Source organism: Andrographis paniculata, unplaced genomic scaffold, assembly GCF_009805555.1.
Source record: "Andrographis paniculata isolate CXL003 unplaced genomic scaffold, ASM980555v1 Contig53END, whole genome shotgun sequence".
NCBI classification, from domain to species: Eukaryota; Viridiplantae; Streptophyta; class Magnoliopsida; order Lamiales; family Acanthaceae; genus Andrographis; species Andrographis paniculata.
The window spans coordinates 1,745,833-1,770,987 of record NW_026137588.1 but is presented as its reverse complement, the minus strand read 5'-3'; the positions used below and the strand labels follow the sequence as shown (position 1 = coordinate 1,770,987).

Below are 25,155 nucleotides of genomic sequence, written 5' to 3'. Positions count from 1 at the left end.
ATAGTGATATATCTCAACTATATATATATATACATAATTATTTCAAGATTTCTCGAATTAATTTAAGACTAATTTTTTTTCTTTTTTTTTTTTTTTGGGTGCGTGTATGCGAAGGTAACAAAGAGAGTATGATATATATATATATATATAAAGAAAATAGAAGATAAAAAATAAAGTTTGTTGGGTGTGTTTGTTTGGATGTTTGGATTTTGAGTTGGAATTTGAACAGTAAAAATTTTGAATTTGAATAATTGTATAATGTGATATAAATAGGTGTTGATGTGATGTTTTGAATGTAAAATTAATTTTTAGTATAATATAAAAATAAAAATTAGGTGTTTGATTTGATGTTTTTGGGGTGAAAAAATTGGATGAATAGTGAAAAAAAAAAATCCAATCCCTCGAACAAACACACCTTTAGTAACTCTTGTAGTGCATTGATTCACATACCACTTAAACCATTAAATTAACATCTATTTTATTTAAAATACTACATTAACAAATTAATTTTTATTAAAAAATATTGAATCAGAATTTCGATTTCAAAGTCAAATTTAAATTTAAATCCAAAATTTAATAAAACGCGACAACAAATTTAAAGGCTCACAATACTCTTAACAAAATATTATCCATCACCAGTCCCAACATTACATACCTTTCAATGTATACATATTAATCTATAGAATAAGCAAAGACCATGAACATGGCCATTGCAAGTCTCATTAGGGCACATAATAAAAGTCCCAATTAATCTTGTAGGAGGATCATCATCATCATCAAACAATGACAATTTTAATTTAATCGAAGACGATACAAAATGACAATTAACTAAGTGAAGATATATATAAATAATTTATTTATTTATTTATTTTTCAGGGGCATTTTGGCCCTCCTCTCTTGGTTTTCCAGTTATCGTAGCAAGGGCAGCCTATCTTGTTGCCATAGAAGCCAGGAGGAACACACAAGCATTTGTTGCAGCACTTGTTGCAGAAAATTAGGCACGGCTTCTTGTACCGCGTTTTCTTGCACCTTCTAGAACATTCCGACGGGCATTCTGGCCGGGAAACCAACAAGACAATGATATCGATCAGTTTATGTATATATATATATATATATATGAATGCATGTATGTATGTGTATATGAATGTTTCGATTTTGGTTTTTGGATTTACCGAATCTCTTCAAGCTACCGGGGCCGTATTTTTTTGCCTGAAACAAAATATTTACCGTTAGACTTCGCAATAGTTTTGGAATTAGGAGCAAATATGTATGCGTTTTGGAAATGTTGTAAGAGTCTTTCAGTAGCCATTATTCTTATTTCATTCCCAAACGCTCCATTGAATATTACGTTATTTTAATCATATATATTAACGATTAGGATAAAGAAAAAAAAAGGAAAATTTAGCTACGCATTTCAAAATAATCTTAAAACACTTTTTAATCTTTTTTTTCCCACCTTAAATAGGATACTTATAATTTTATATATCTATTTTTTTCAATCAATAAATATATTTGTATATATTTAAAATTTATATATTTTTTCTTTTTTAATATATTAATTTAGGTACGTTAATATATACTACATCCGTCCGGCTCTAAGGGCCAAATTTACTTCTTACACGTTGATCTTTGAATATTAATTATTATGTCAAAATATAGTACAAATTAAGAAAAAATTGTAAAAATACTTTCATTAGTGTTTTGTAATACTAATAGAATGACATTTGTACAAAAAATTATACAAATATAAGGACATTTTTAATGTTAAGTACAATGACGCAAAAAGTAAATGAGGTCCTTAGAATCGGACGAAGAGAGTAATACATTTTATCTACACCTCATTAAAACGGTGAATTACTAATTTTTTTTTTCTAAAATATTTAACACAACTAACTAATTAGGGTGTGTTTGTTTGGGGGATTGGATTGGATTTACACTATTTATTCAATTTTTTTCCCCCAAAAACATCAAATTAAACACCTATTTTTAATTTTTTATATTATACTAAAAATCAATTTTACATTCAAAACATCACATCAACACCTATTTATATCACATCATATAACTATTCAAATTCAAAATTTTTACTATTCAAATTCCAACTCAAAATCCAAACCTCAAAACAACTCATAGGAATAGAAAGTATAAGAGCAATGAGGATTATCTCTCCGGAAGAGATAATGTAAAAAATGGAGAAAGAGAACTCCAATTTAAAATCAATTGGCACGCTTTTACTCTTATAAGTAAGAGAAGATCCCAATATTTTTTCAATGTAGCCTCGTTGAGACATATCGATCAAGCTATAATCAACACAAAACTTCCAAATAAAAGATTAAAATTCATATGATAAGACTCACGGCATCCGGACGGTAGTCGCCAGCCAGTGCCTAAAAGAATAGCATCACATATTGAACTAACAACCAGCTCGATCGATGCACACATATATACTTGCGCATATCGAAGCAAAAATTACATAAACGACCCTATACGCGTACCGTGGTGGTGAAGATGGAGATGGAAATCAAAGTAAGGAGCAGCATAAGAGTTATGAGCTTAGCCATTGTCCAACGCTACTAAAGTGAGAGAGCTTCAATTATGCGAGACAAGCTTTACTGCCCTATGAACACATATATGCATATATATAATAGTGTCGGACTATATGTGAAAATCAGCACCGTGTTGATTTTCCAAATCAGCAAATATAAAATACAAAAATAGCACATGTTGTGTGTAATAAAGGCATGTGTTGTTTGTTCATGATTACAGCGTGTGCTGCATGAGAGTACATCACGTGCTAAAATCAAATATTGTATGTGTTGTGTGAGACTATATTATGTGCTAAAATCAAGTATTGTATACGTTGTGTGAGACTATATCTTGTGTTGTTAAGTCATGTACAGTATTTGTATTATATTAACGTATTTGGTGGCTCACGCTGTGCTATTCAGCACAGTGTTAAATTTTATGTTCGGCACTGTAACACCGCCTATGTATTATATACGGAAGACTTAACAGTCCTCTTCTTCGATTAAACAATATTTTCTATGACTGATTATGATTCCTTTCATCCATTTTCGAGGCCACATTTCTCGCACTTGTCTTCGTGCAATAAATTTTGTGTCGACAATTTCGTTGCAAACAAGAATATGATGATGTAATAAAATAACCGAATGGCCAAGATCCATCCATCGATGGCGATGCGAAACAAAATCGAATAAAAATGAAAGTCCTGACATGAAACAGTTATAGCCAAGCAACCGCAAGATGCTCGTCTTGAATACCTCTTCCCAAGAAAAAATAAGTAATAATAAATAAATAATAGAAAACACAGTGGACTATAAAATTTGCCATTGCAGATGATCTATCGAGAAGATCTTGAGTTAGTTCAATATATTAATTGTTATGATATATGTGGTCTGTCCCTTTTATTTTAATTAGCTTTCAATATTTTAAGAATAAATTGCTATTTTATGTGATCTAATGTATAAAAATAAATATAATAATTGATATTTTATGATAAAATAATACTTTCTCCGTTTTAAAATAATAGTCTCATTTTTGTCATTTTCGTTAGTTTCAAAACAATAGTCTCATTTTCATTTTTGGTAACAAACTTCGTACTTTTTTACAGAACTATCTCTACTTTTTCATAATAATTACATAAACGAGGACATTTTGGTATTAATATAATATAATATAGTATTCCTTAATTCTAATGTCAATATCAAATGTTTCTATTGTTTTGGAACTAGGAAAGTAAATTAAATAGTACTTCGTCTTGTCGGTTAAATTTATTGTCATCTCTTTGGACATATATTAATGTAGGTGTAGGTGTATTTATATTTTTTTTTACTTTTCATATTTTTTTATAGTAAATAAATAAATAATACTCCCTCCGTCCCGCAAAAAGGTTGTCATTTGATTTTTGCGTCATTGTACTTAACATTAAAAATATTCTTATATTTGAATAATTTACTCGAAAAATATCATTGTATTTGTATTATAAAAGACTAATAAACATATTTTTGCTTTTTTCTCTAGATTTCTACGGCGTATTGATATAATAATTAATATTCAAAGTTCAACATGCAAAAAGATCATGGCAACCTTCTTGCGGCACGGAGAGAGTATAATTTGTTTTACCGAAAGAAAGAAGGAAAATACTTTTTTCAATTACAATCCAAAAAAGAAAGTAATTTTGATTGTTAGAATTAAATATCCTCTTATTAAATTTAAATATTTTTTTTATATTATTTGACATTATCTATGTTAGTTTAGACTCCAATATACTAAGTATATATACTCTTGTATATTCTTATTTTGAAATAATATAATTTTTTAATTTTCTCCTAAATTCTAATAGGGCATCAGAGCCTTATTTTTCAAAATAAAAAAATCCTAGCTGCCGCTGCCATCCGCCATCCGCCGTACTCCAGTCAACACCATCGCCATCGTTGAGACCACCTCGTCGCCGCCGACCTTCCCTCCAAAAATCGCTGCCAACCGCCGCGCATGGAGCCCTCACGCACTGCCAACGTGAATCGCGGCGGAAAAGCCTTTTCCGCCACCTCGCTTCGAGCCGCGTGTGTGGGCGCGTCCGGCCACCTTCGGCCATCGTTTTCCGGCCACCGCTTCCTATTTTGGTTCCCTACGTCGTGGTGTGGTTAGTTTTGTCGTCGGAGTTAATTTTATTTTGCGTAAATTATTGATATGGTTTCGTCAGTCCAGAATGTCATGACTTTCTTCCATCAAGTTCTTACTTCCAATCCCTTTTCTGTTATGGGCAATTCGTGGTATTTTGATTACGGTTGATGCCATCATATGACACCTACACTTGGACTCTTGACCGATGCGTATCATGTGTCTTCTTCATTGCTTATACATACTGCTAATGGAAGTCGCATGGATATCACTCATTCAGGATCTGTATCTCTACCACTTATATCCCTTCCTAATACTTATTGGATTCCTCAGTTTGACTTTAAATCTTGTATGAGTTGGCCAACTAGTTGAACAAGGATTTACTGTTACTTTTTTTTTCTTTTGGCGTGCAGGTTCAGGATCCACGTACGGGTCAAATTCTTGGGACATGTCGAAAAGTGGGTCAGCTATTTGTGGTACAATCTTTGAAAGTTCCTCATAGTAATTTCTCTGCTACTACTACTTATACCCCTCTTACTACCCTACATTCCCCATGTCTTCAATAGCATATTCGTATTGGTCATGCATCTTCCTCTAATATTAAGTCTTTCGTTACTAAGGGTCATTTGGGTTCTACTCGTTTCGAGTAATTTGATTGCTTACACTGTCATTTGAAAAAACAACTAGACTTATCTTTTTTTAAAAAAATGTCGGTCCTTTCCCTATTCCCTTTATGAGTGGGTTTCATTATTATGTCATTTTCATAGATGATTACTCCCGTTATACATGGATATATTTTTTGAAACACCGCTTAGAATTACCTCAGACATACATCCAATTTGCCCAAATGATTATAACTCAATTTTCTTGTCCCATACAAACCCTCATTACTGATAATTGCCTTGAATATAAAGATTCTACCTTGTTAAGTTTTCTCTCTACTCAAAGTACATTGATTCAGCATTCCTATCTATACACCTCCCAAAAAAATGGTGAAGCTGCGCGCAAACATTCTAGATACTGTTTGTGCGTCCCTTTTGTCTACCCCTTGTTCTGATAGGTTTTAGAGGAAAACTGTCATCACTGCTGTCTATACAATAAATCGTATTTCATCACCTTTCCTCCATAATAATACCCCTTTTTGAGTGTCTATATGGTCAGCCACCCGATTATAGTACCATTCGTCCGTTCGATGGTGTCAATTTTGTCCTTATCCCTCCGCATGAATGTTCCAAATTGGAACCTCATGTGCATTTATGTTGTCTTCTTCGTTATGGGGTAGAGCATAAAGGTTATTGGCTTTGGGATCCGATCTCTAAACGGTTGTATATATCTCGTGATGTTACCTTTTGGGAGAGTACCATGTTTTCCACCGTGTCTAAATTTTATGTCTCATCTATTTCTGGTTCACCTTTTTTTCTGTCGGCATGTCCTCCCTTGTTTCTTAATCCTGACCCTATGACTCCATCTATGCCTTCAGATTTTGTTTCAGTTGGGAACTCTGATCCACCTCCAATTGAGGCTTTTATTCCACCTCTAGTTGAGGCTCCTGATCCACCTCCGACCTTGTCTCCAGATGCTGATCCGTCTGTGGTCCCTGGACCTGTCATACCTCGTCAATCACATCGAGTAAGTCACCGTCCTACTCATTTGCGTGATTATCATTGTTACTCTGCCATATTATCTCATCATGAGCCTAAATCATTTCGTGAGGTAAGTGCTAATCCATTGTGGCAGCAAGTTATGACTGAGAAATTGCAGGCTATGACTGAGAAATTGCAGGCTCTGACAAAGACCCACACTTGGGATTTAGTGGATTTGCTTTATGGAAAGACACCTATTGGGTGCAAGTGGATTTTCAAAATCAAAACTAATTCTGATGGTTTCGTTGAGCACTACAAGGCATGTTTGATGGTTAAGGGTTATTATCACGAATGTGGAGTTGACTATGATGAGACTTTTGCCCCTATTGTTCGTCCCACTACTGTTCGTTGCCTTCTTGCTGTTGTTGTTGTTCGTCAGTGGTCCTTTCTTCATTTAGATGTCAAGAATGCATTCTTACATGGCACTTTGTCTGAAGAAGTTTATATGACTCCTCCTCCATGTTTCCCGTCTTCTGGAAAGATTTTTCGCTTACGCCGTGCTTTATATGGGTTGAAGCAGGACCCTCTGGTCTAGTATACCACATTTAGCTCTGCACTCTTGAAGTTTAGTTTTACCACGTACACCTACAATTCCGGATTCTTTCTTCGTCGCTCTTCATCAGGGATAGTTATCCTCTTACTTTATGTTGATGATATGATCATCACGGGAGATGATACGTTTGATATTTCTGATCTACAGGCATATCCTAGACAGTAATTAGAGATGAAGAAATTGGGTCCCCTTTGTTACTTTTTTAGACTTGAGGTCTCTGATTCTCCCAATGGTTTCTTTTTGTTTCAGGTTAAGTATGCCTCCGATCTTATTTCTCGAGCTGGTCTCACAGATTGTCAGGTAACCTCTACACCACTTGCCTATGACGTTCGACTTACAACTCATAATAGTTCTCTCCTTGATGATCCTACCTTATATCGTCAGATTGTTGGAAATTTGATCTATTTGACTGTTATTAGACCTGATATTGCTCATGCAGTGCATATTATGAGTCAGTTCATGGCTGCTTCGAGGACCTCTCACCACTTTGCCATCTTACATATTCTTCACTATGTGAAAGGTACTCTTCTGCATGGTTTACATTTGTCATCTCACTTCTCTTTGATACTCAGTGGTTACTGATGTTGATTGGGCTGAGAACCCTACCGATCGTTGTTCGACCACTGGTTTCTACTTTTTCTTGGGTGATTCTCTTATCTCTTGGCTCAGCAAGAAGTATACTTTGGTTTCTCAATTGATAGCTGACTCAAAGTATCGTACTCTTGCTGACTCTACATCAGAACTTTTGTGGCATCGTCGACTACTCACTAACCTTGGTGCCCCTGCAGCTATCTTCTACGGCTCTTCACTGTGATAATCAGAGTGCTATAAAGATGACCCATAATGATATCTTCCATGAGCGCACCAAGCATATTGAGTTTGATTGTCACTTCATTCGACAATATGTTGTCAATGGAGGAGTCCATTTCGTTCTGGTATCCTCTGCAGATCAAACAACAGATATCTTCACCAAGTCTTTTCTCCCTGGCCGTTTCCAATTGCTCTTAGAGAAAACTCAAGTTGGTCTTTACTGCCCCATCTTAAGTTTAAGGGGGGGGTGTTAGATTTAGATATTCTCTTATTAAATTTAGATATCATTTTGATATTATTTGATATTATCTATCTTAGTTTAGTCTCGAATCCACTAGTATATATACACATATATTTCCTTATTTTGAAATAATACAATTTCTTAATTTTTCCCCAAATTCCATCATTGATGATGAAGTAAATAATTGGAAAAAAAATGCATAAAATTTCATCAAAACTATCCATCATATTTTGATTGTGAAATTGATACAGTTGGGAAATTTAATCCAATAGAAATGACAGATTATTCTGCAATCACAAATTCTCAGCATGAAAATTTAGCGAATTTCAATATAATTAAAGGGAAAAATAGAAAATTATTGCTTGAAAAGTTATAAACCTTAGGAATGGGTGGTATCAGATTGTAACTCACTCCAAAAAAAAAAAAAAAAAAAAAAAAAAAAAAAAAAAAGTCATCCAAATGAGGCAACATCCTCACAAAGAGAGAAATCGATTGGTTTTCGATACCAAGCTACGAAAATCCACAAATAATCCTACTAAGTAAAAAAATAAATACAAAGTTTAGTGGAGGGAGGAGATTGTAACAAATCCGACAATAATCTAGTAAGAACAATGCATCACAAAAAAGAGAACACAAACAAGCAACATACACTACTATATTGTCACTCTCACAGGAAAACCCACAATACCCATCCATATATGTAGCAAGGAAATGAATTGGATAAACTTAAGAATATAAGAAAAGACTTACCGATAGACAACCCTGAAAGAGATAAAATGCGATAATGAAGACACCACCAAAATTCGAATTAGAATCGCACTATAGAAAGGGTGGATAAGAAGTGAACATAATGTTAAGACTGAGACAACTCAACGCTAGTATGATATTGTTCTCTTTGGCTGAGCCTGCACAGATTTATTTTGGGAGTTTCTCCAAAAAGTCTCATACTAATAAAGTTTATTTGAGACTTATAAGGTGTAGTTTTTGCTTTAAATATTCCAATGTGGGACCTTTGCATCATGTTGGTATACAAAACTAAGTCCCATATTGGAAGATTTGAAGAAATCTAACATATTATAAGTCTCACATTAACTCCACTAGTATAAGAACTTTTAGAGGAAGTCCAAAAATAAATCTATGCGAGCCCACATTGGAAAATTTGAAGAAAATCTAACACTTTATAAGTCATACATCAACTCCACTAGGATGAGGCTTTTTGGAGGAAGTTCAAAAATAAATCCGTGGCATCACATCCCAAAGCCGACAATATCATACTAGTGTTGAGTTGGCCCAGTTCCATTAGTGGTATCAAAACCTGGTTCGTTGTTGAAGTGGACTAAATGCATCGGACATTGGTTGTAGTTGTGGGAAGCCCTCGTGATCTGCAGAGGTGCCTTGTGTCGAAAGTCTCATGGCATTTGTCAGTTGCACGGTCAGTCCCGACAGTTGTGGTCAAACAACGGGTCCTTTTGTAATAGGTGGTACAAGGTAGGTAGGAAAGGCACATAGGTTATATGGTCCTTGGTTTGAGAAGAGGATTGTTGGGGTACAAACCTAAGTCCTATATTGAGAGATTTGAAGAAAATCTAACACTTTATAAGTTCTACACCAACTCCACTAGTATGAGGCCTTTTGGAGAAAGTCCAAAAATAAATCTGTGTGGGCTTGACCCAAAGTGGACAATATCATATTAGTTTTAAGTTGACCCACTCCCAACAATGGTATTAAAGTTTGGATCGATGCTTAAGTGGATTGGATGACATTGGACAGTGGTTATGGTTTTGGGAAACTCTCGTAATTTGCAGAGGTGCCTTGCATCGAAAGTCTCCTGGCATTCTTCGGTTGGACGGTCAGTCCCGATAGCTGTGGTAGGTCAGATAGTGGATTCCTTTGTGATAGGCGGTGCAAGGTGGGTATGGAAGACGCATAGGTTGGTCATTGGTTTGATGAGAAGATTGTTGGGTACAAACCCAAATTCCACATTGAAATATGTGAAGAAAATCTAACACCTTATAAGTCTCACATAAACTCCACTCTAACACTTAAATCCCACATAAACTCCACTAGTATGAGGTCTTTTAAAAGAAGTCCAGAAACAAATTCGTGGAGGTTCGGCATAAAACGGACAATATCATACTAGTGTTGAGTTCACCCAGTCCCAACACATGCATCATGTTGGGTCAGGTTTGATTTCAACCAACAAGAATATAAAAAAATAAAATAAAATTCAACAATCTTTCCCTTACTTACGGTCAACCATCATGGTTATATTGGAAAAGTTAATCAAGAGTAAGGAATATATTAACATCATTGTCTTTAAACATATATATTAACATTATCGTCTTTAAACATACAATTTAACATATAATCATTGCACAAAATCACATATAAACACAAAGAAATTATATATATGCAATCAAGTAAACAACACCGAGTTGTAAATTCAACACTTCAATTTTTCAAAGTTAACACATAACTAAAAACTATTAGGGTGTGTTTACTATTCCAATTTTTTTTCTTCTTAAAAATATCAAATTAAATACTTATTTTTTATTTATTATATTACCTCTGTTCGGCTCTAAGGGTCTCATTTACTTTTTGCGTGTTGATCTTTTAATATTAATTATTATATCAAAACGTAGTACAAATTAAGAAAAAAATGTAAAAATACTTCTATTAATGTCTTATAATACTAATATAATGACATTTGTACACAAAACTATACACATATAATGATATTTTTAATGTTAAGTACAATGATGCAAAACATAAATATGACCTTAAAAGCAAACGGAGTGAGTACAGTAATTAAATGGTCACTTATTTGCACACAAAATCAATAGTAGCACAACTACCTCCCACCGTGAACACATCATCCACAACCTTATCGTTTATAGACACATTCACTTGCTAACATTGTTACCTTCCAAAGTTTTTCTTAGGACGTATTTATTAAATAATTTTGGTTCTTGAAATTATAGCAATTTCTAGTTTTAGTCTTAGACTTATTTTTCTTTTTGCCCTTTTTTTTTTCATAAGTTTTTTCAGATTTTGTGACTTTATTCTAATTAATAAAATTTGATCGAGTACTTATCTATAATTATTTATATTGATTTTTATCCAAAACCAAAAATACTTTTTGAAAGTAGAAATTTCTTTTTAAGAACCACATTCGAGTAGCTTTTGAAATAAATAAATAAAAGTATTTTTGAATTAAAATTACTATTTTTGTATTTAATAATAATAATTTTATATATATATTTAAATTTTACTTTAGATCAAATTAAAAAAAAAAAAACTATAACTTTAAATTATATAGACAATTTAAAACTATTAAATATAATTTATCAATTTTAAAATAAATTGTAAAGTATAATTAATTAAAAGTTAATTTTAAAATATAAGTTACCAATTTTTAAAATACCATATATTTTTTTTAATTATACTTGATAATTTAAAAATTATAAATATAATTAATAAATTAAAAAAAATAATTGCAAATTTAATACTCTTTTTGTCGTTTCAATTTGTGTTTATTTTTTTTTTTTGAATTGTTATCGAAAAATATTCTTATTTACTTTTTTATTAAAAAAATGGTAAACTATTTTTTTAGTTTCGCATTTGACCCCCTTTATCATTTTAGGACTTTAAGTTGACAATGTTTGAAAATAGTCTCGTAAGTACAATTTTTTCACTAAAATTGTCCTCCGGTGTCGGACTCGCCACGCTGGCCAGCCGTTGCTGACGTGGCGCTGACGCGAGTGACATCTCATTGCCATTAAATGTCACGTCGGAGGACCATTTTAGCGAAAAAATTCTACTTACAAGACATAGTCCATTTAAATGTCCTATAAATGATAAAAGAAGGTCATATGAGACTAAAAAAAATAGTTTACCAAGACATTATTGTTACGTACGAAATTTAGAATTAGGTTAAAAGCCCAAGGTAAAAAGAATAGTGGGCCTGGCAATAGAGTTGATTGAACTGACTGAAGGGCACCATGAGGAAATCAAGGAAAATAGGTTTATTACTAAGGAAAGTCCTCAGGTCGGAAGGTCTTCAGGTCGGTAGGTCCTCAAGACGGAAGGATCTCAGGTCGGAAGGTCTTCAGGTCGGGAGGTCCTCAAGACGGAAAGTCATCAGGACGGAAGGACCTCAGGTCGGTAGGTCCTCAAGACGGAAGGACCTCAGGTCGGAAGGTCTTCAGGTCGGGAGGTCCTCAAGACGGAAAGTCATCAGGACGGAAGGACCTCAGGTCGGTAGGTCCTCAAGACGGAAAGACCTCAAGTCGGAAGGTTTTCAGGTCGGGAAGTCCTCAAGGCGGAAAGACCTCAAGTCGGAAGGTTTTTAGGTCGGGAGGTGTCCTCAAGACGGAAAGACCTCAAGTCGGAAGGTTTTCAGGTCGGGAAGTCCTCAAGGCGGAAAGACCTCAAGTCGGAAGGTTTTCAGGTCGGGAGGTCCTCAAGACGGAAAGACCTCAAGTCGGAAGGTTTTCAGGTCGGGAAGTCCTCAAGGCGGAAAGACCTCAAGTCGGAAGGTTTTTAGGTCGGGAGATGTCCTCAAGACGGAAAGATCTCAAGTCGGGAGGATTGGCAGTCGGACCCATACTATTGTAGATTGGCAGTCGGGCCAAAAGAGCGGAAGGTTTGTGGTCGGCTCAAAGAGTGAAATATAGGGATAATTTTGGTCTGCTGGGGACGCGTGTCAGCATGAGAAGGGTTGGAAGACGGTTGGGAAGGAGACGTTGTAACCGTTCGGGTGACGGTTTTCGGTACGGTTTCCCAGAGAATATTTAAAGGCTTGGATAATCATTTGGCAAGGCATCTTCAATCAACTTCAACAAAGCAAAGTCAGATTTGGGGATCACCACTTTAAATTTCAGTATTTTATTTTCCAGTTTATTTTCTGTACGTTACAGTGTTTAGAGATTCCTAATCTCAGGCACTAATTAATCAAGTTTAAGGATATTTTCTATATCTTTGAATTTTACTTTATTTTTGTTGAAAAATTACATCAACAAATTGGCGACCACAGTGGGAGCAAGACAAAATTGCTCATTCCAATTCCGGCGATAATTACATACGTCTAAGATCCGGCCGTATCATCGGAAGGGTCCATATGGCAGGTTCACAACCTCAATCATCGTCGGCACCGGTGGGAGAATCCGTTCCACCACCTAATGTGCCAAATGCCGGGGAAATCCCACAACCACCAACAGATTGGTGGTCTTATGTTCAACAAATGTTGCGTGAGCAACAAACGAACATGTTGCGTGAGCAACAGAGCATGATGCAGACCATGATAGATCAAGCACTGTCTAGGGTTAGTCTTCAACCCACTCAAACTCCACCAGGAATATCACCGTCCAGACTACAGGCAAATTTCGCAGGGCCATCATTCGTGGATAGTACATTCCCAAGTGCCACTAATCCCAACCGAATGGATAGGGGAAAATCTCCTCTGACTTTTCCCAACACTGTTCCACTGGGACCAAGGGTTACCAATCCGCAGACGAACAATACAAGGGAGGACAGGCCTGAAGGATATATACATGATCCTATTCATATTCCTGTGCAGGATCCGTTCCATGTTCCTGATCATCAACACTTTCATGTAGATCCTGATGAGCTTGCACATATATTAAGGGATCAGTATGGATTAACTCCTCAGATGGTTAACCGCCCTGCATATCAGAAACCTTTCCCAGAAAGGATCATTAATGAACACCCTCTCCCAAGGAATTTTCGACCACCCGATTTTCATGCATTCTCAGGGGAGGACGGATCTTCCACCATAGAACATGTTGGTCGGTTCACAGCACAATTAGGAGAAGTTGGCAATAACCCTTTTTATAAGTTACAGCTGTTTGGTTTATCTCTTACTAGAACAACGTTTTCGTGGTTTGTAAGTCTGCCTCCTGGACAAATTCAGACATGGGAAGGACTGGAGATGGCATTTCACGCTAGATTCTTCAATCCTTTACCAGTTGTTTCTTTAACTGATTTACTTGAATTGAGACAGTATCCAGAAGAAACTGCTTCACAGTTTATAGAAAGGGTGCGATTGATGAAGGGACGATGTCCTACGGTAATCAGTGAGAAAGAGATGACCAATTTAGTGGTCCGGAATATGCATACTCGTTTAAGAAAGGCACTCACTGCCCTGGATGTTGAGGATTTGGCAAGTCTTGCATCCAAAGCAGGACGTCTAGAGTCTTTGTTCAGAGAGGAAGATCAAGCATAACAGGCGTAATAGAGGCCAACATATGGCGAGTATGGGAACGGAAACATGTGACTTTGATTTTAATCAGTCAGAAGAGATGGCAGCCGAAATCCTTTCTGGAAAACCTTATGTATACCCTAAGTTGAAGCCAGTACTAGGATCTGAAGGAAAAGAGCAACCGACGTTCGATAGTTCAAAAGCTGATGAAATTTTTGATATCTTGCTGACTGATGGGCAGATCCGTATTCCAAAGGGGCAAAGACTTGCCACTAAAGAAGAAATCAAAGGGAGACCATATTGTAAGTGGCATAATTCTTTCACACATAATACAAGTCAGTGTACTCATTTCAGGAAGGAAATTCAAAAGGCCATCAGGACGGGTCGGCTCAAATACATCACTCTAGGTGTAGATCAGCAACCATTTCCGAAAGTAACAACTGCAATGGTTGACGTCCAACCAAGTTCGGAAACAAGGAAAAGTTCGGCCAATGATGGACAAACAGGGGAACGAACTCAGGCAAGCCCCGGAACAAAGAAAGGAAATCAGCCAAAAAGCAGCCGACCTGAAGAACGACTCAAAGTTTGTGAGAAACCAGTCGCTGAAAAATGGGACCATCCAAACGGTTCTTTTAATGTGGAGGTGAAAGAAAGGGCGTTAGTGCGTGACCACCCGACCAGAAAAACAGGGTCAGTCGGGAACAATTGGGCTCGAAATAAAAAGCCTTTGCCAGTTGATATAGATCCTCGTTTCCCAGGTATGAATCGTACACAGATTCGCAATGCCAAACGCAGGTATGCTGCAAAGTATGGGAAACGAGTTCCTTCAGCAAAACAACTAACCGACGAACAAAAAGCAGCCGACCACTTGGCAGGAGATCGGTCCGTTAGAGTCTCCACAGAACAACCGACCAACGAGCAGGGAGCAGCCATTCAGTCTCCAATTGGTCGGTCCAGTCGGGGCTGGTCAGGAAAGCAACCGAATGACGAATCAGGCGCTTCCGACCATACCAAAAGAAGTTCGTCGGGACAGGGGAAAGGTAAAGGAATGGCAGATGAAATAATTAAAGGTTTTAGATGCCAACATTGTGAACGGATCAACATCAATCCATCTCTTGAAGATTTCCGTATAGAATCTTTGACGCTTCAACCTCAGAACAAGACGAAGGAAGAAGTTCTAACTACAGAGGAAAGTTCAAGATCTGTTAAATCTCGTCTGGGGCCACGCATCCCTTGTCGGATGACAGAGGTTAATCAGATGAGAGATGAACCGATATGGGCGAGTCTGGCAGATGATACTATGGACGAACCGTTATGGGCATTCTTGGCAGATGATGAATTAGAGGAAACAGAGTGGGCAAAGACTTCAGATTCTGAGCCTCAGTCAGAAAAACCTTCGATAGTGTTTCCTCCTATTCCAGAGGGTGCGATCTCCCATTTGAAACCTCTGTATGTTAATGCTCACATTTGTGGGAAACCAATCACAAAGGTTTTCGTGGATAATGGAGCAGTCTTTAATGTTATGCCATTGAAGACTCTCAAGAAGCTAGGGAAAGGAATTCATGATCTGTCTCCTGTGGAATTCGAAATGACAAGTTTTACAGGGCAGCCGACTAAGCCTGAAGGGATGATGGTTGCCACCATTGAAGTCGGACCAAAGAAGATTTCCACTGTTTTCTTTATTGTGGACGCAGATACTACATACTCTCTCTTGCTGGGGAGAGACTGGATTCATGCCTCCCAATGTGTGCCATCAACCCTGCACCAACAATTGATGTTCTGGGAAGGAAATCAGGTTCTCAAGATGGAAGCGAATGACAACCCATTCGATATATCAGAGCAAGTTGAAGAGTCAGTGTTTTATTCCAGTCATTTGGCTCCGATGTCTCAGTTGTATATGGCCAGGGAGTACCCATACAAGGGTTATAAAGTCACTGGCCAGAACTCGATGTTCTATTAAAAGAACACCTTTATTGTATGGCTCATGATAAAGCCACACCCATTCCCATATAATTTGTTTGTAATGGATGATACAAGTTTAGAAGTATGTAGTTCTCTTATTAATAAGTTCTATTTAAAGCAGTTATTACATAAAGCAGAAAATAGTAAAGAGATTCTTGATGTTCACCTCCAAGAAGATGAACAATTTCGTTGGCCTGATTTATTGGAGAAAACAGAACCAACAGCTTCATCACAAGACCCATTATTGGAGTTTAATTTAGGAACCGAATTGGTTCCAAAAGTGATCAGGTTAAGTGGTTATTTGTCTAAAGAGCAACAAACAATGATGCTCGAAGTTATTAGAAACAACATTGATTGTTTAGCATGGGATTATTCAGAGATGCCTGGTTTGACAAGAAGTCTAATAGAGCATCGATTGCCTATCAAAGAAGGTTGTAAACCTTACAAACAACCTCCAAGGCGAATGAGCCCGGATCTAATGCCTCAAATCAAGGAAGAAATCCAAAAACTTCTCAAAGTGGGTTTTATTCAGCCTTGCCGTTATGCGGAGTGGCTGGCTAATATTGTGCCAGTGGTCAAGAAAAATGGTAAGATTAGGATATGCATCGATTTCAGGGATTTGAATCTAGCTACCCCTAAGGATGAATATGTGATGCCTATGGCCGACATGTTGATAGATGCAGCAGCAGGGCATAAAATCCTTAGTCTGATGGATGGTTATGCAGGTTATAACCAAATATTTCTGGCAGAAGAAGACATTCCTAAGACAGCTTTCAGGTGCCCAGGGGCTTTAGGTATTTATGAATGGACAGTCATGCCATTCGGGTTAAAGAATGCAGGGGCAACTTACCAAAGAGCCATGAATTCAATCTTTCATGATTTAATTGGCAGATCTATGGAAGTTTATATTGATGATGTTATTGTTAAATCTGCCAGTTTTGACGAACATTTGAGAGATCTTGAAGAGGCATTCGAAAGAATGAAGAAGTACAAGTTGAAGATGAATCCAACCAAATGTGCTTTTGGAATATCAGCCGGGAGCTTTTTAGGATTTTTAGTTCATGAGAGAGGAATTGAAATTGATGCCAATAAGGCTAAAGCCATTCTTGATAGTCGGCCACCCAAGACGGTTAAAGAAATCCAAAGTCTTTTGGGTAAAGTGAACTATTTGAGGCGTTTCATTTCTAATGCTGCTGGCAAGGTCAGACCCATTACTAAATTGTTGAAAGCGGGAAAAAATGCCTTTGAATGGGGTCCCGACCAACAGACGGCTTTAGATGCTATCAAGCAGGCATTGGTTCACCCTCCAGTCTTGATGCCTCCTAAACAAGGTCGGCCACTCAAACTTTGGCAAATACATATGAAGTGGTTAGCTGTTTATTGGCACAGGATGGTGATGACGGGAAGGAAAGGGCAATCTACTATCTCAGTAAAACCCTTACAGGACCAGAACTGAATTACACTATGCCAGAGAAAATGTGTTATTCATTGGTCTTTGCTTGTACTAAACTCGAGCATTACTTGCTGCCCAGAAGAGTTGAGGTCATATCAAAGGTGGATCTCATCAAATTGATTTTACAGAGACCTACTATGAAGGGCAGACTCATGAAGTGGGCCATCAAATTGGCTCCTTTTGATCTTCAACATTCCCCTTTGAGGGCAATCAAGGGACAAGCAGTAGCCGACTTCTTAGCAGAATTTTCACAAGTCGGGTATTCTCTTTGTGATAGCGTCCGACCACTTGGTCATTCATCATATTTGAATAATCTACAGGTCGGATGTGTACCTTATATAAGTACCAGAACATGGTTGATGTTCTTTGATGGTTCTACCTCTGGAAACAAATCAGGGGCAGGGGTCTTTTTGCAAGGTCCTGACGGTCAAAAGATCAACTTACAACTACGATTGGAAGCCATGACCCATAATTCGGCAGAGTATGAAGCTTTAATTTTGGGTTTGGAGGCTTTAATAGCCAGGAAGGTCCAGTCTGTAATCATAAGAGGGGATTCTCAACTAGTAATCAACCAGGTAAACAATCAATATGTTTGCAATTACCCTCATCTTCGCAGATACAGGGACATTGTGGGTCGGTTACTGATGAAAATCTCAGAAGTAATAATTGAGTTCATTCCGAGGAAAGAAAACCAACGTGCCGATGAGTTGGCTCAAAGGGCCTGTAAAGGAATTCTGGAGGATATGTGGTCGGAGGTCAAGTCGGGCATAGAAGAAAAGACAGACCCAATATGTGACCGAATGGTCGGGCAAGAGACGATTGGACAGGAGCCCGACTGCGAAGTTACGGTCGGGCAAGAGGCTATTGGACAGGAGCCCGATTGTGAAGTTATGGTCGGGCAGGAGAGTGTCGGACAGGAGCCCGACTGCGAGGCTGTCGGGCAGGAGACGGTCGGTCAGGAGCCCGACTGCGAAGTTATTGTCGGACAGGAGTCCGATGGCGAAACAGTGCCCGATTGGAGAACAGAGCTTATTCTGTATTTACAGAATCCAGGTGCGAGTGTTTCAATTGCGACACGATTGAAGGCTTTACGTTTTCAATTGATAAATGGAATTTTGTACAAGAGATCATTTGAAGGTTTACTTTTGAAATGCTTGGGATCTAAAGAAGCTCTAGAGGTGATGACAGAAGTACATGGTGGGATATGTGGAGCTCATCGGGCAGGTCTGAATATGAGATGGGCCATTCATCGTTTGGGGTTTTTCTGGCCAAAGATTTTTGAAGATTGCATACAATTTGCCAAAGGCTGCCAGGAATGTCAAAGACATGGAAACTTAAACCATTTGCCAGTAACCGAATTGCAATTTTTGGCAAAACCATGGCCTTTTAAATCATGGGCTATGGATATTATTGGTAAAATACATCCTGCTTCATCGAAACATCATTGTTTCATTTTGGTCGCGACTGACTACTTTACCAAATGGGTAGAAGCAGTTGCTTTGAAAAATGTGGATCAGAAAGAAGTGATAGACTTCGTTTTGAACCAAATTATTTACAGATATGGTATTCCTCAGTCTATAACAACCGACCAAGGCTTGGTCTTCACAGGGGAAAAGTTCTCTAGTTTCTTGGCAGAATTCGGTGTTCGTTTACATCATTCGTCACCTTATTATCCCCAAGCCAATGGACAAGCGGAAGCAGCAAATAAGATTATTATTGGGATTATAAAGAAGATGGTTGAAGGGAATCCAAGAAAGTGGCATTTGTTATTGTCTCAGGCTTTATGGGCACATAGGAATACCAGAAATACGGCCACAGGGTTCTCACCTTACCAACTCACGTTTGGCCAAGATGCTGTTTTACCAGCCGAAATCCGAGTATCATCTGGCCGAACAGAATTTACTGATAGTGATCTTACAAAGGAATACCAACAACTTATGTTGCAGCAGTTAGAAGATTTGGATGTTAACCGTCTCCATGCAATAGATCGAAGTGTGAAACAGAGTGAAATCAGAGCAAGGAGTTACGGAAAGAAAGTTCTTCACAGGACATTTCAAAAAGGAGACCTAGTCTGGAAGACCATTCTTCCTACATATAAGAAAACGGACCAATTGGGAAAATGGTCACCGAATTGGGAAGGACCATACATTGTTCAAAAAGATATTGGAAATGGCGCGTTCATTATTGTAAATCATGAAGGTAGAAGAGTACATGATTGTATTAATGCTAAATATCTGAAGAGGTATTATCCTGCCTTTTCAGATAACAAAACTGCCTGAAACAAAATATTATTCAGAACCCATTTATGGGGTTCGAACCTACTGAAAGGTTCATTTCTGTTAGTCATCGTGTAGTTGTGAGAAATTTTCTGCCTCTGAATCAGACTTTTCATCCCAGTGAGTGGATATTAGCTCTGGTTCTTCTTCAATAAGATCTTCCAAATCTGGTCGGTACCTTTCCCATTGGCTTTGCATTTCGTCTAAGTCTTGATGGGTACGTGCTTGCATGTCTGTTATGGCTTGATGTTCACGATCAACAATGGTCCGTAATCTTGAGAAGACTTTTCGTTGATTGGAAAAGATGTTATCCCAACCAAGATCTGGAAGTATAGTTGCTACGTGATTTTCTATCATTTTCATGTTGTGATGGAGATCAGGAATGCGGCTAAGGATGTCACGAAGAGGTTCATACCCCTCAATGACTTTTTCCATCAGGCGGATGGCGCGATGAATGGTTCTTCTTCCTCGTTGGGAGAATCGGAATTTGAAGTCTAGTTGCTTGAGTATATGTAACAAGTCTTCTGCATGGCCTCCAATAGGGTGATTACCCACAAAGAAGGGTTGAAGAACACCCTGCCAGTTGTTTGATGGAACATAAGGTCGGTCATTCGCCATGTTTGTTAACACTTTAAGTGTTGTGATTTTCAAAATATGCCTTGGAATGTGTTTCTTAAAATGTGAGAAACGATGTTCTTTTAAAGAAGGAGTTTGTTTCTATTCCTACAAAGTTGGAAATTGAAAGGTGATCCTTGTTTTTGGGACGAAAGAAAAAATGGATTACTAAGTCAAACGTTGTTACAGAGGGGGAAATATTACAACAATGCCCCTAGGGCAGTTTTTATATGGGTCCATTTGATTTCATCCCTGGATAGCCTTCTGGTATTGGCAGCCGTCTGATATCTTATGATGAATTGGGATCGGGCTTGGGTTTTCAGCTCTTGATCCAATTCAGCCTCATTTTTGGTATACTTCTCAAGCAGACGCTGTTCATTGGTAATTTGCTTATCCAGGGTAGACTGTTCTTTCCTCAGCTCCCGCAATTCTGCCTCCTTTTTCTGAATAGCTTCATCAACTTGAGCTTTCGTGCTAAGGAGACCACCCAGCCTTCCAGTAGTCTGCTGAAGAGATTCTCGGGTCTTAGCCAAAGAATTCTCCAGCGTTGTTTGATCGAAGTCGGGCTGGGGGGTTTCGGCTGACAGGAGTCCAATGACTAATACTTCAGTCTTGAGCTCTGTAAGTCTTTCCATCAGCCGATGCAGAATGGGGACGGCTGGCGATTCCGTTGGAGTGTAAAAAAGAAGGCCACCAACCGTCTGAATGAGTCTGTCCAATAAGTCGGATCTCAATTCTGACAGGGGATGGTTAATGGCCTCAGTGAATATGGTTCGGGCCTCCGCTGGAACCGGGACAGTCGATAGGACAGCTAAGTCCGAAGGCCCCTGCAAGTCCTACAATGTCAATAAGTATTCCAAGGAAGGTGCAAATTTATTCAGATAAGATATGTGTTACCTCTGGGCGGACTGCTGTCAGTGAGGGGGGCAGCAATGAGGTCGGCCGAGTAGGGCAGACAGTTGGTATGATAGCAGCCGACTCGTCGGCTGCTGCGAATGGTCGTTGAGGTGCCGACCTGGGTCCCTATGGAAAGTAGTATTTGAAACAGTTAGTGTTTTCTGAAGGAAACATTGTAGCATGGATTGGTTTAATCTTACCAAATTCACAGAAGTCTCCGAATCGGACGAAGTCACTTCTTCCATTTCTGGAGGTTGGGCTGCCACAGGTGGTTCTTCTGCCTGCCACTCAATTGCTGGAGGTAACGCTGCTGCTGGCTGGGCGGCTGCAGGTTGGGCGGCTGCATCTAGAGCCATTGCAGCCGGGATCTCTGGAGCACCTGAGATAGCCGCAGCAGGGACACCTTCGATTTCGGGATCAGCAGCATCAAGGATGTCGTCTTGAGGGTCAGTTTCGGCGAGGGCGGCTGGTTGTTCCTGCGGAATGGATGAGTCTGATGCCATGTATGGCGGTCGACCCATCTGGGAAGCAGTCCCCTCGCTGTCAGAAGAGACCCCTGCTGCTGATGTGATGGGTGAAGGTGTCTGTGAAAATCATGGAAATGTTGTTGGTTAAATATATCAAGGTTGATCATTAGAATCCTAAGTATTGCTGATGAGGGAACTTACTGGTTCTCTAGGCACTATTGATAAAGATTGCCTCCTGGTCGGGTGCCTGGCCCGACCACTCCTCGGTACGGGAGGAAGAGTTTGCCTCCTCGTCGGGTCCTCCGCCCGACTGCTCATTGGCAAATGGGTCTGGACCAAAGGCCCGATTGACTGGTCGGCTGGGGGTGGCGTCGGTTGTGTGGTCGGTGCTGCCAAGGTCGGTTCTGGTGAATGATATGTGAAATCAAAGTTAAGATATAGTGAATTGGTTCACGGTTGTAAGGAAAAAATTACCTATTCGGGGTCGGGTCCTTGCGGACATCCTTGTAGTTCCAAGGTCCGTTGGTGCTTGCTGGTCGGCCCCAGAGGTCGGGGGTGTTGGCAGCTGGGACGCTTTCCTTTTTCGCGTCGGAGCACTAGACCCGATCCCCGGGGCGGCTGTTTGTTGTTGAGTGCTAGTATGTCTAGCCGCCCCTAGAACCAATCCTTGGGGGGGAAGGAGTATGTTCAGCAACCGACCCTCATCAGGGGAAATCAGGGGCCATACAACCGACCACCATTCATTGAAAGTATCTACAGTCTCAGGGTTGGAGCGGAAAGGAATATAAGAATTGGAAGTTATATACGTGGTGAGCTGGGAGATATAAGAAGGGATTGAATTCGGTAGGACTCGTCGGTCAGGGCTTTGAAAAATTATATGCGGACACGCGACGGGTCCAGGGATACCTTGGCAACAGCCGAACTGGCGTGCCATGAATTGAGGCTCATAATTATAAGTGTAGAAGGTTTTCTGCCCCTTTTTATCAAGTTTTTTGCTACTAAAAAGAGACCTGGGTTTGAGGGCAACGTCCCAGGCGAAAGGATAAGTGGAATGAGGACAAGGCTCAGGAGTCGGAAGCGGATTTGGTACTGGAAAAGGCCAAAAATGGTCGGGAGCATAGCCCGCATACTTTTTATACATAGAAAATCGAGAGTTACTGCGGGTATCTGTTAAAACTGCGATTATTATTGGATCGGAAGATTGGAGTTTATTGCGTCCTGAGCAAAGTCGGTTAAGGGCTAATCCCAAATGTTTTTCAGATGGTGGCATAGTGGGCGGAGATCCTAAGTTGAACGCGTTGGGGAAGTAAAGACGGAACCAAAGTTCTAAAAACCAAAAAGGACCCGACGCGGCAGTGTCTAATTTCCTACTATCATTATCTGTTAGACGAAGGCTAACTCTAGTAAGTCCTTCAAACAGGTTGGCTAAAAACAGGGTGCCAAGAGAGAAAAAACGACCTGACGCGATATGAATGGCCAGGTCGAGATGAGAAGGAAGAACACTTTTGGAAGGGGAAACAATGACATACCTACAAAGCCAAAAAAGGATAAAGGCAGTATGCTCCCGGTCGGTTACAGGGGTCCCTGGAGCCCCTTGCTGGTCGGTTGCGAACTTTGTCCAACCCCATTCCTTCACACCTTGTAAAGACCACCCTGGATGGTCTTCTGATGGCTCCTGCCCATCTAGGGCTCCCATTACAGGGTCTTCACCCACGACTGGGAGATGCGCGATCATTGCAACGTCCATAAGAGTTGGGCCAAAGGGGCCTGATGGGAAGAGGAAAGTCCCATTTTCCGCATTCCAGAAGGCAGACATGGCCAACAACACCTTCTCATGCAGGTTGATAGGCATGGTGGACAGTAGTATTGCTTGGTCGATCTTTTGGGAACGCCATTGGGTTTGGAAGTGTTCTGCTACCCGTCGATACCAAGCGCGGTAAGGATCTTTTGGGTCCGTCAGATGGGTTTTGATGCTGTCTCGAATGCGAAGTGCTTGGTAGTTAGGGTTGTTGATAGCCAAGAGATTTCGGGATTCCAAGACTTCCCTCATCCGATTTGAATCTTCAGGAGTAGTGCAATATGGACGGATCGTCGGAGTTAGTACTTTCGAGGCTGAAAATGGGCCCTCCGGGAGGGTTCCGTCGAAGGGAAGGGCAGGAATGTATTGATTCGCCATGGTTAGAGTGCTTTGGGATTGTGATTCACAAAAGCTGGTATGGCGGAGGAGGAAGTTAATCAGGAGTGTTGCAGTAACTGGTGCAGTTGCTAAGGGAGTTTTTCAAGAGGGTGGTGATTTATGAACTTCCAAACATTGATTGTTAAATGGCGTTTGAAAGTCCCTTGGCGGCGGGCAAGTTGTTACGTACGAAATTTAGAATTAGGTTAAAAGCCCAAGGTAAAAAGAATAGTGGGCCTGGCAATAGAGTTGATTGAACTGACTGAAGGGCACCATGAGGAAATCAAGGAAAATAGGTTTATTACTAAGGAAAGTCCTCAGGTCGGAAGGTCTTCAGGTCGGTAGGTCCTCAAGACGGAAGGATCTCAGGTCGGAAGGTCTTCAGGTCGGGAGGTCCTCAAGACGGAAAGTCATCAGGACGGAAGGACCTCAGGTCGGTAGGTCCTCAAGACGGAAGGACCTCAGGTCGGAAGGTCTTCAGGTCGGGAGGTCCTCAAGACGGAAAGTCATCAGGACGGAAGGACCTCAGGTCGGTAGGTCCTCAAGACGGAAAGACCTCAAGTCGGAAGGTTTTCAGGTCGGGAAGTCCTCAAGGCGGAAAGACCTCAAGTCGGAAGGTTTTTAGGTCGGGAGGTGTCCTCAAGACGGAAAGACCTCAAGTCGGAAGGTTTTCAGGTCGGGAAGTCCTCAAGGCGGAAAGACCTCAAGTCGGAAGGTTTTCAGGTCGGGAGGTCCTCAAGACGGAAAGACCTCAAGTCGGAAGGTTTTCAGGTCGGGAAGTCCTCAAGGCGGAAAGACCTCAAGTCGGAAGGTTTTTAGGTCGGGAGATGTCCTCAAGACGGAAAGATCTCAAGTCGGGAGGATTGGCAGTCGGACCCATACTATTGTAGATTGGCAGTCGGGCCAAAAGAGCGGAAGGTTTGTGGTCGGCTCAAAGAGTGAAATATAGGGATAATTTTGGTCTGCTGGGGACGCGTGTCAGCATGAGAAGGGTTGGAAGACGGTTGGGAAGGAGACGTTGTAACCGTTCGGGTGACGGTTTTCGGTACGGTTTCCCAGAGAATATTTAAAGGCTTGGATAATCATTTGGCAAGGCATCTTCAATCAACTTCAACAAAGCAAAGTCAGATTTGGGGATCACCACTTTAAATTTCAGTATTTTATTTTCCAGTTTATTTTCTATACGTTACAGTGTTTAGAG

The 25,155-nt window shown here is 39.6% G+C and overlaps 1 protein-coding gene across 1 annotated transcript; it reads right to left on the bottom strand.

Annotated features, from left to right (window-relative positions):
* Positions 1–589: 589 nt before the first annotated feature.
* On the bottom strand, positions 590–2,638 carry LOC127255275 (gibberellin-regulated protein 4-like). The gene is made up of 3 exons (XM_051280747.1): positions 2,496–2,638; positions 1,173–1,209; positions 590–1,054 (listed from the first exon to the last, which is right to left on the bottom strand). The coding sequence occupies exons 1-3, from the start codon at positions 2,559–2,561 to the stop codon at positions 873–875; spliced, it is 285 nt and encodes a 94-aa protein (XP_051136704.1). The 5' UTR covers positions 2,562–2,638; the 3' UTR covers positions 590–872.
* Positions 2,639–25,155: the final 22,517 nt, after the last annotated feature.

What these genes read in the sequence shown, in the direction of transcription:
- LOC127255275 (XM_051280747.1), bottom strand. Translation starts at nt 2,561, where the DNA reads ATGGCTAAGCTCATAACTCTTATGCTGCTCCTTACTTTGATTTCCATC. An exon ending in TCTCCATCTTCACCACCACG is followed by an intron (nt 1,210 to 2,495) that starts GTACGCGTATAG and finishes ATTTTGTTTCAG; the next exon opens with GCAAAAAAATACGGCCCCGG. An exon ending in CGGTAGCTTGAAGAGATTCG is followed by an intron (nt 1,055 to 1,172) that starts GTAAATCCAAAA and finishes TTTCCCGGCCAG; the next exon opens with AATGCCCGTCGGAATGTTCT.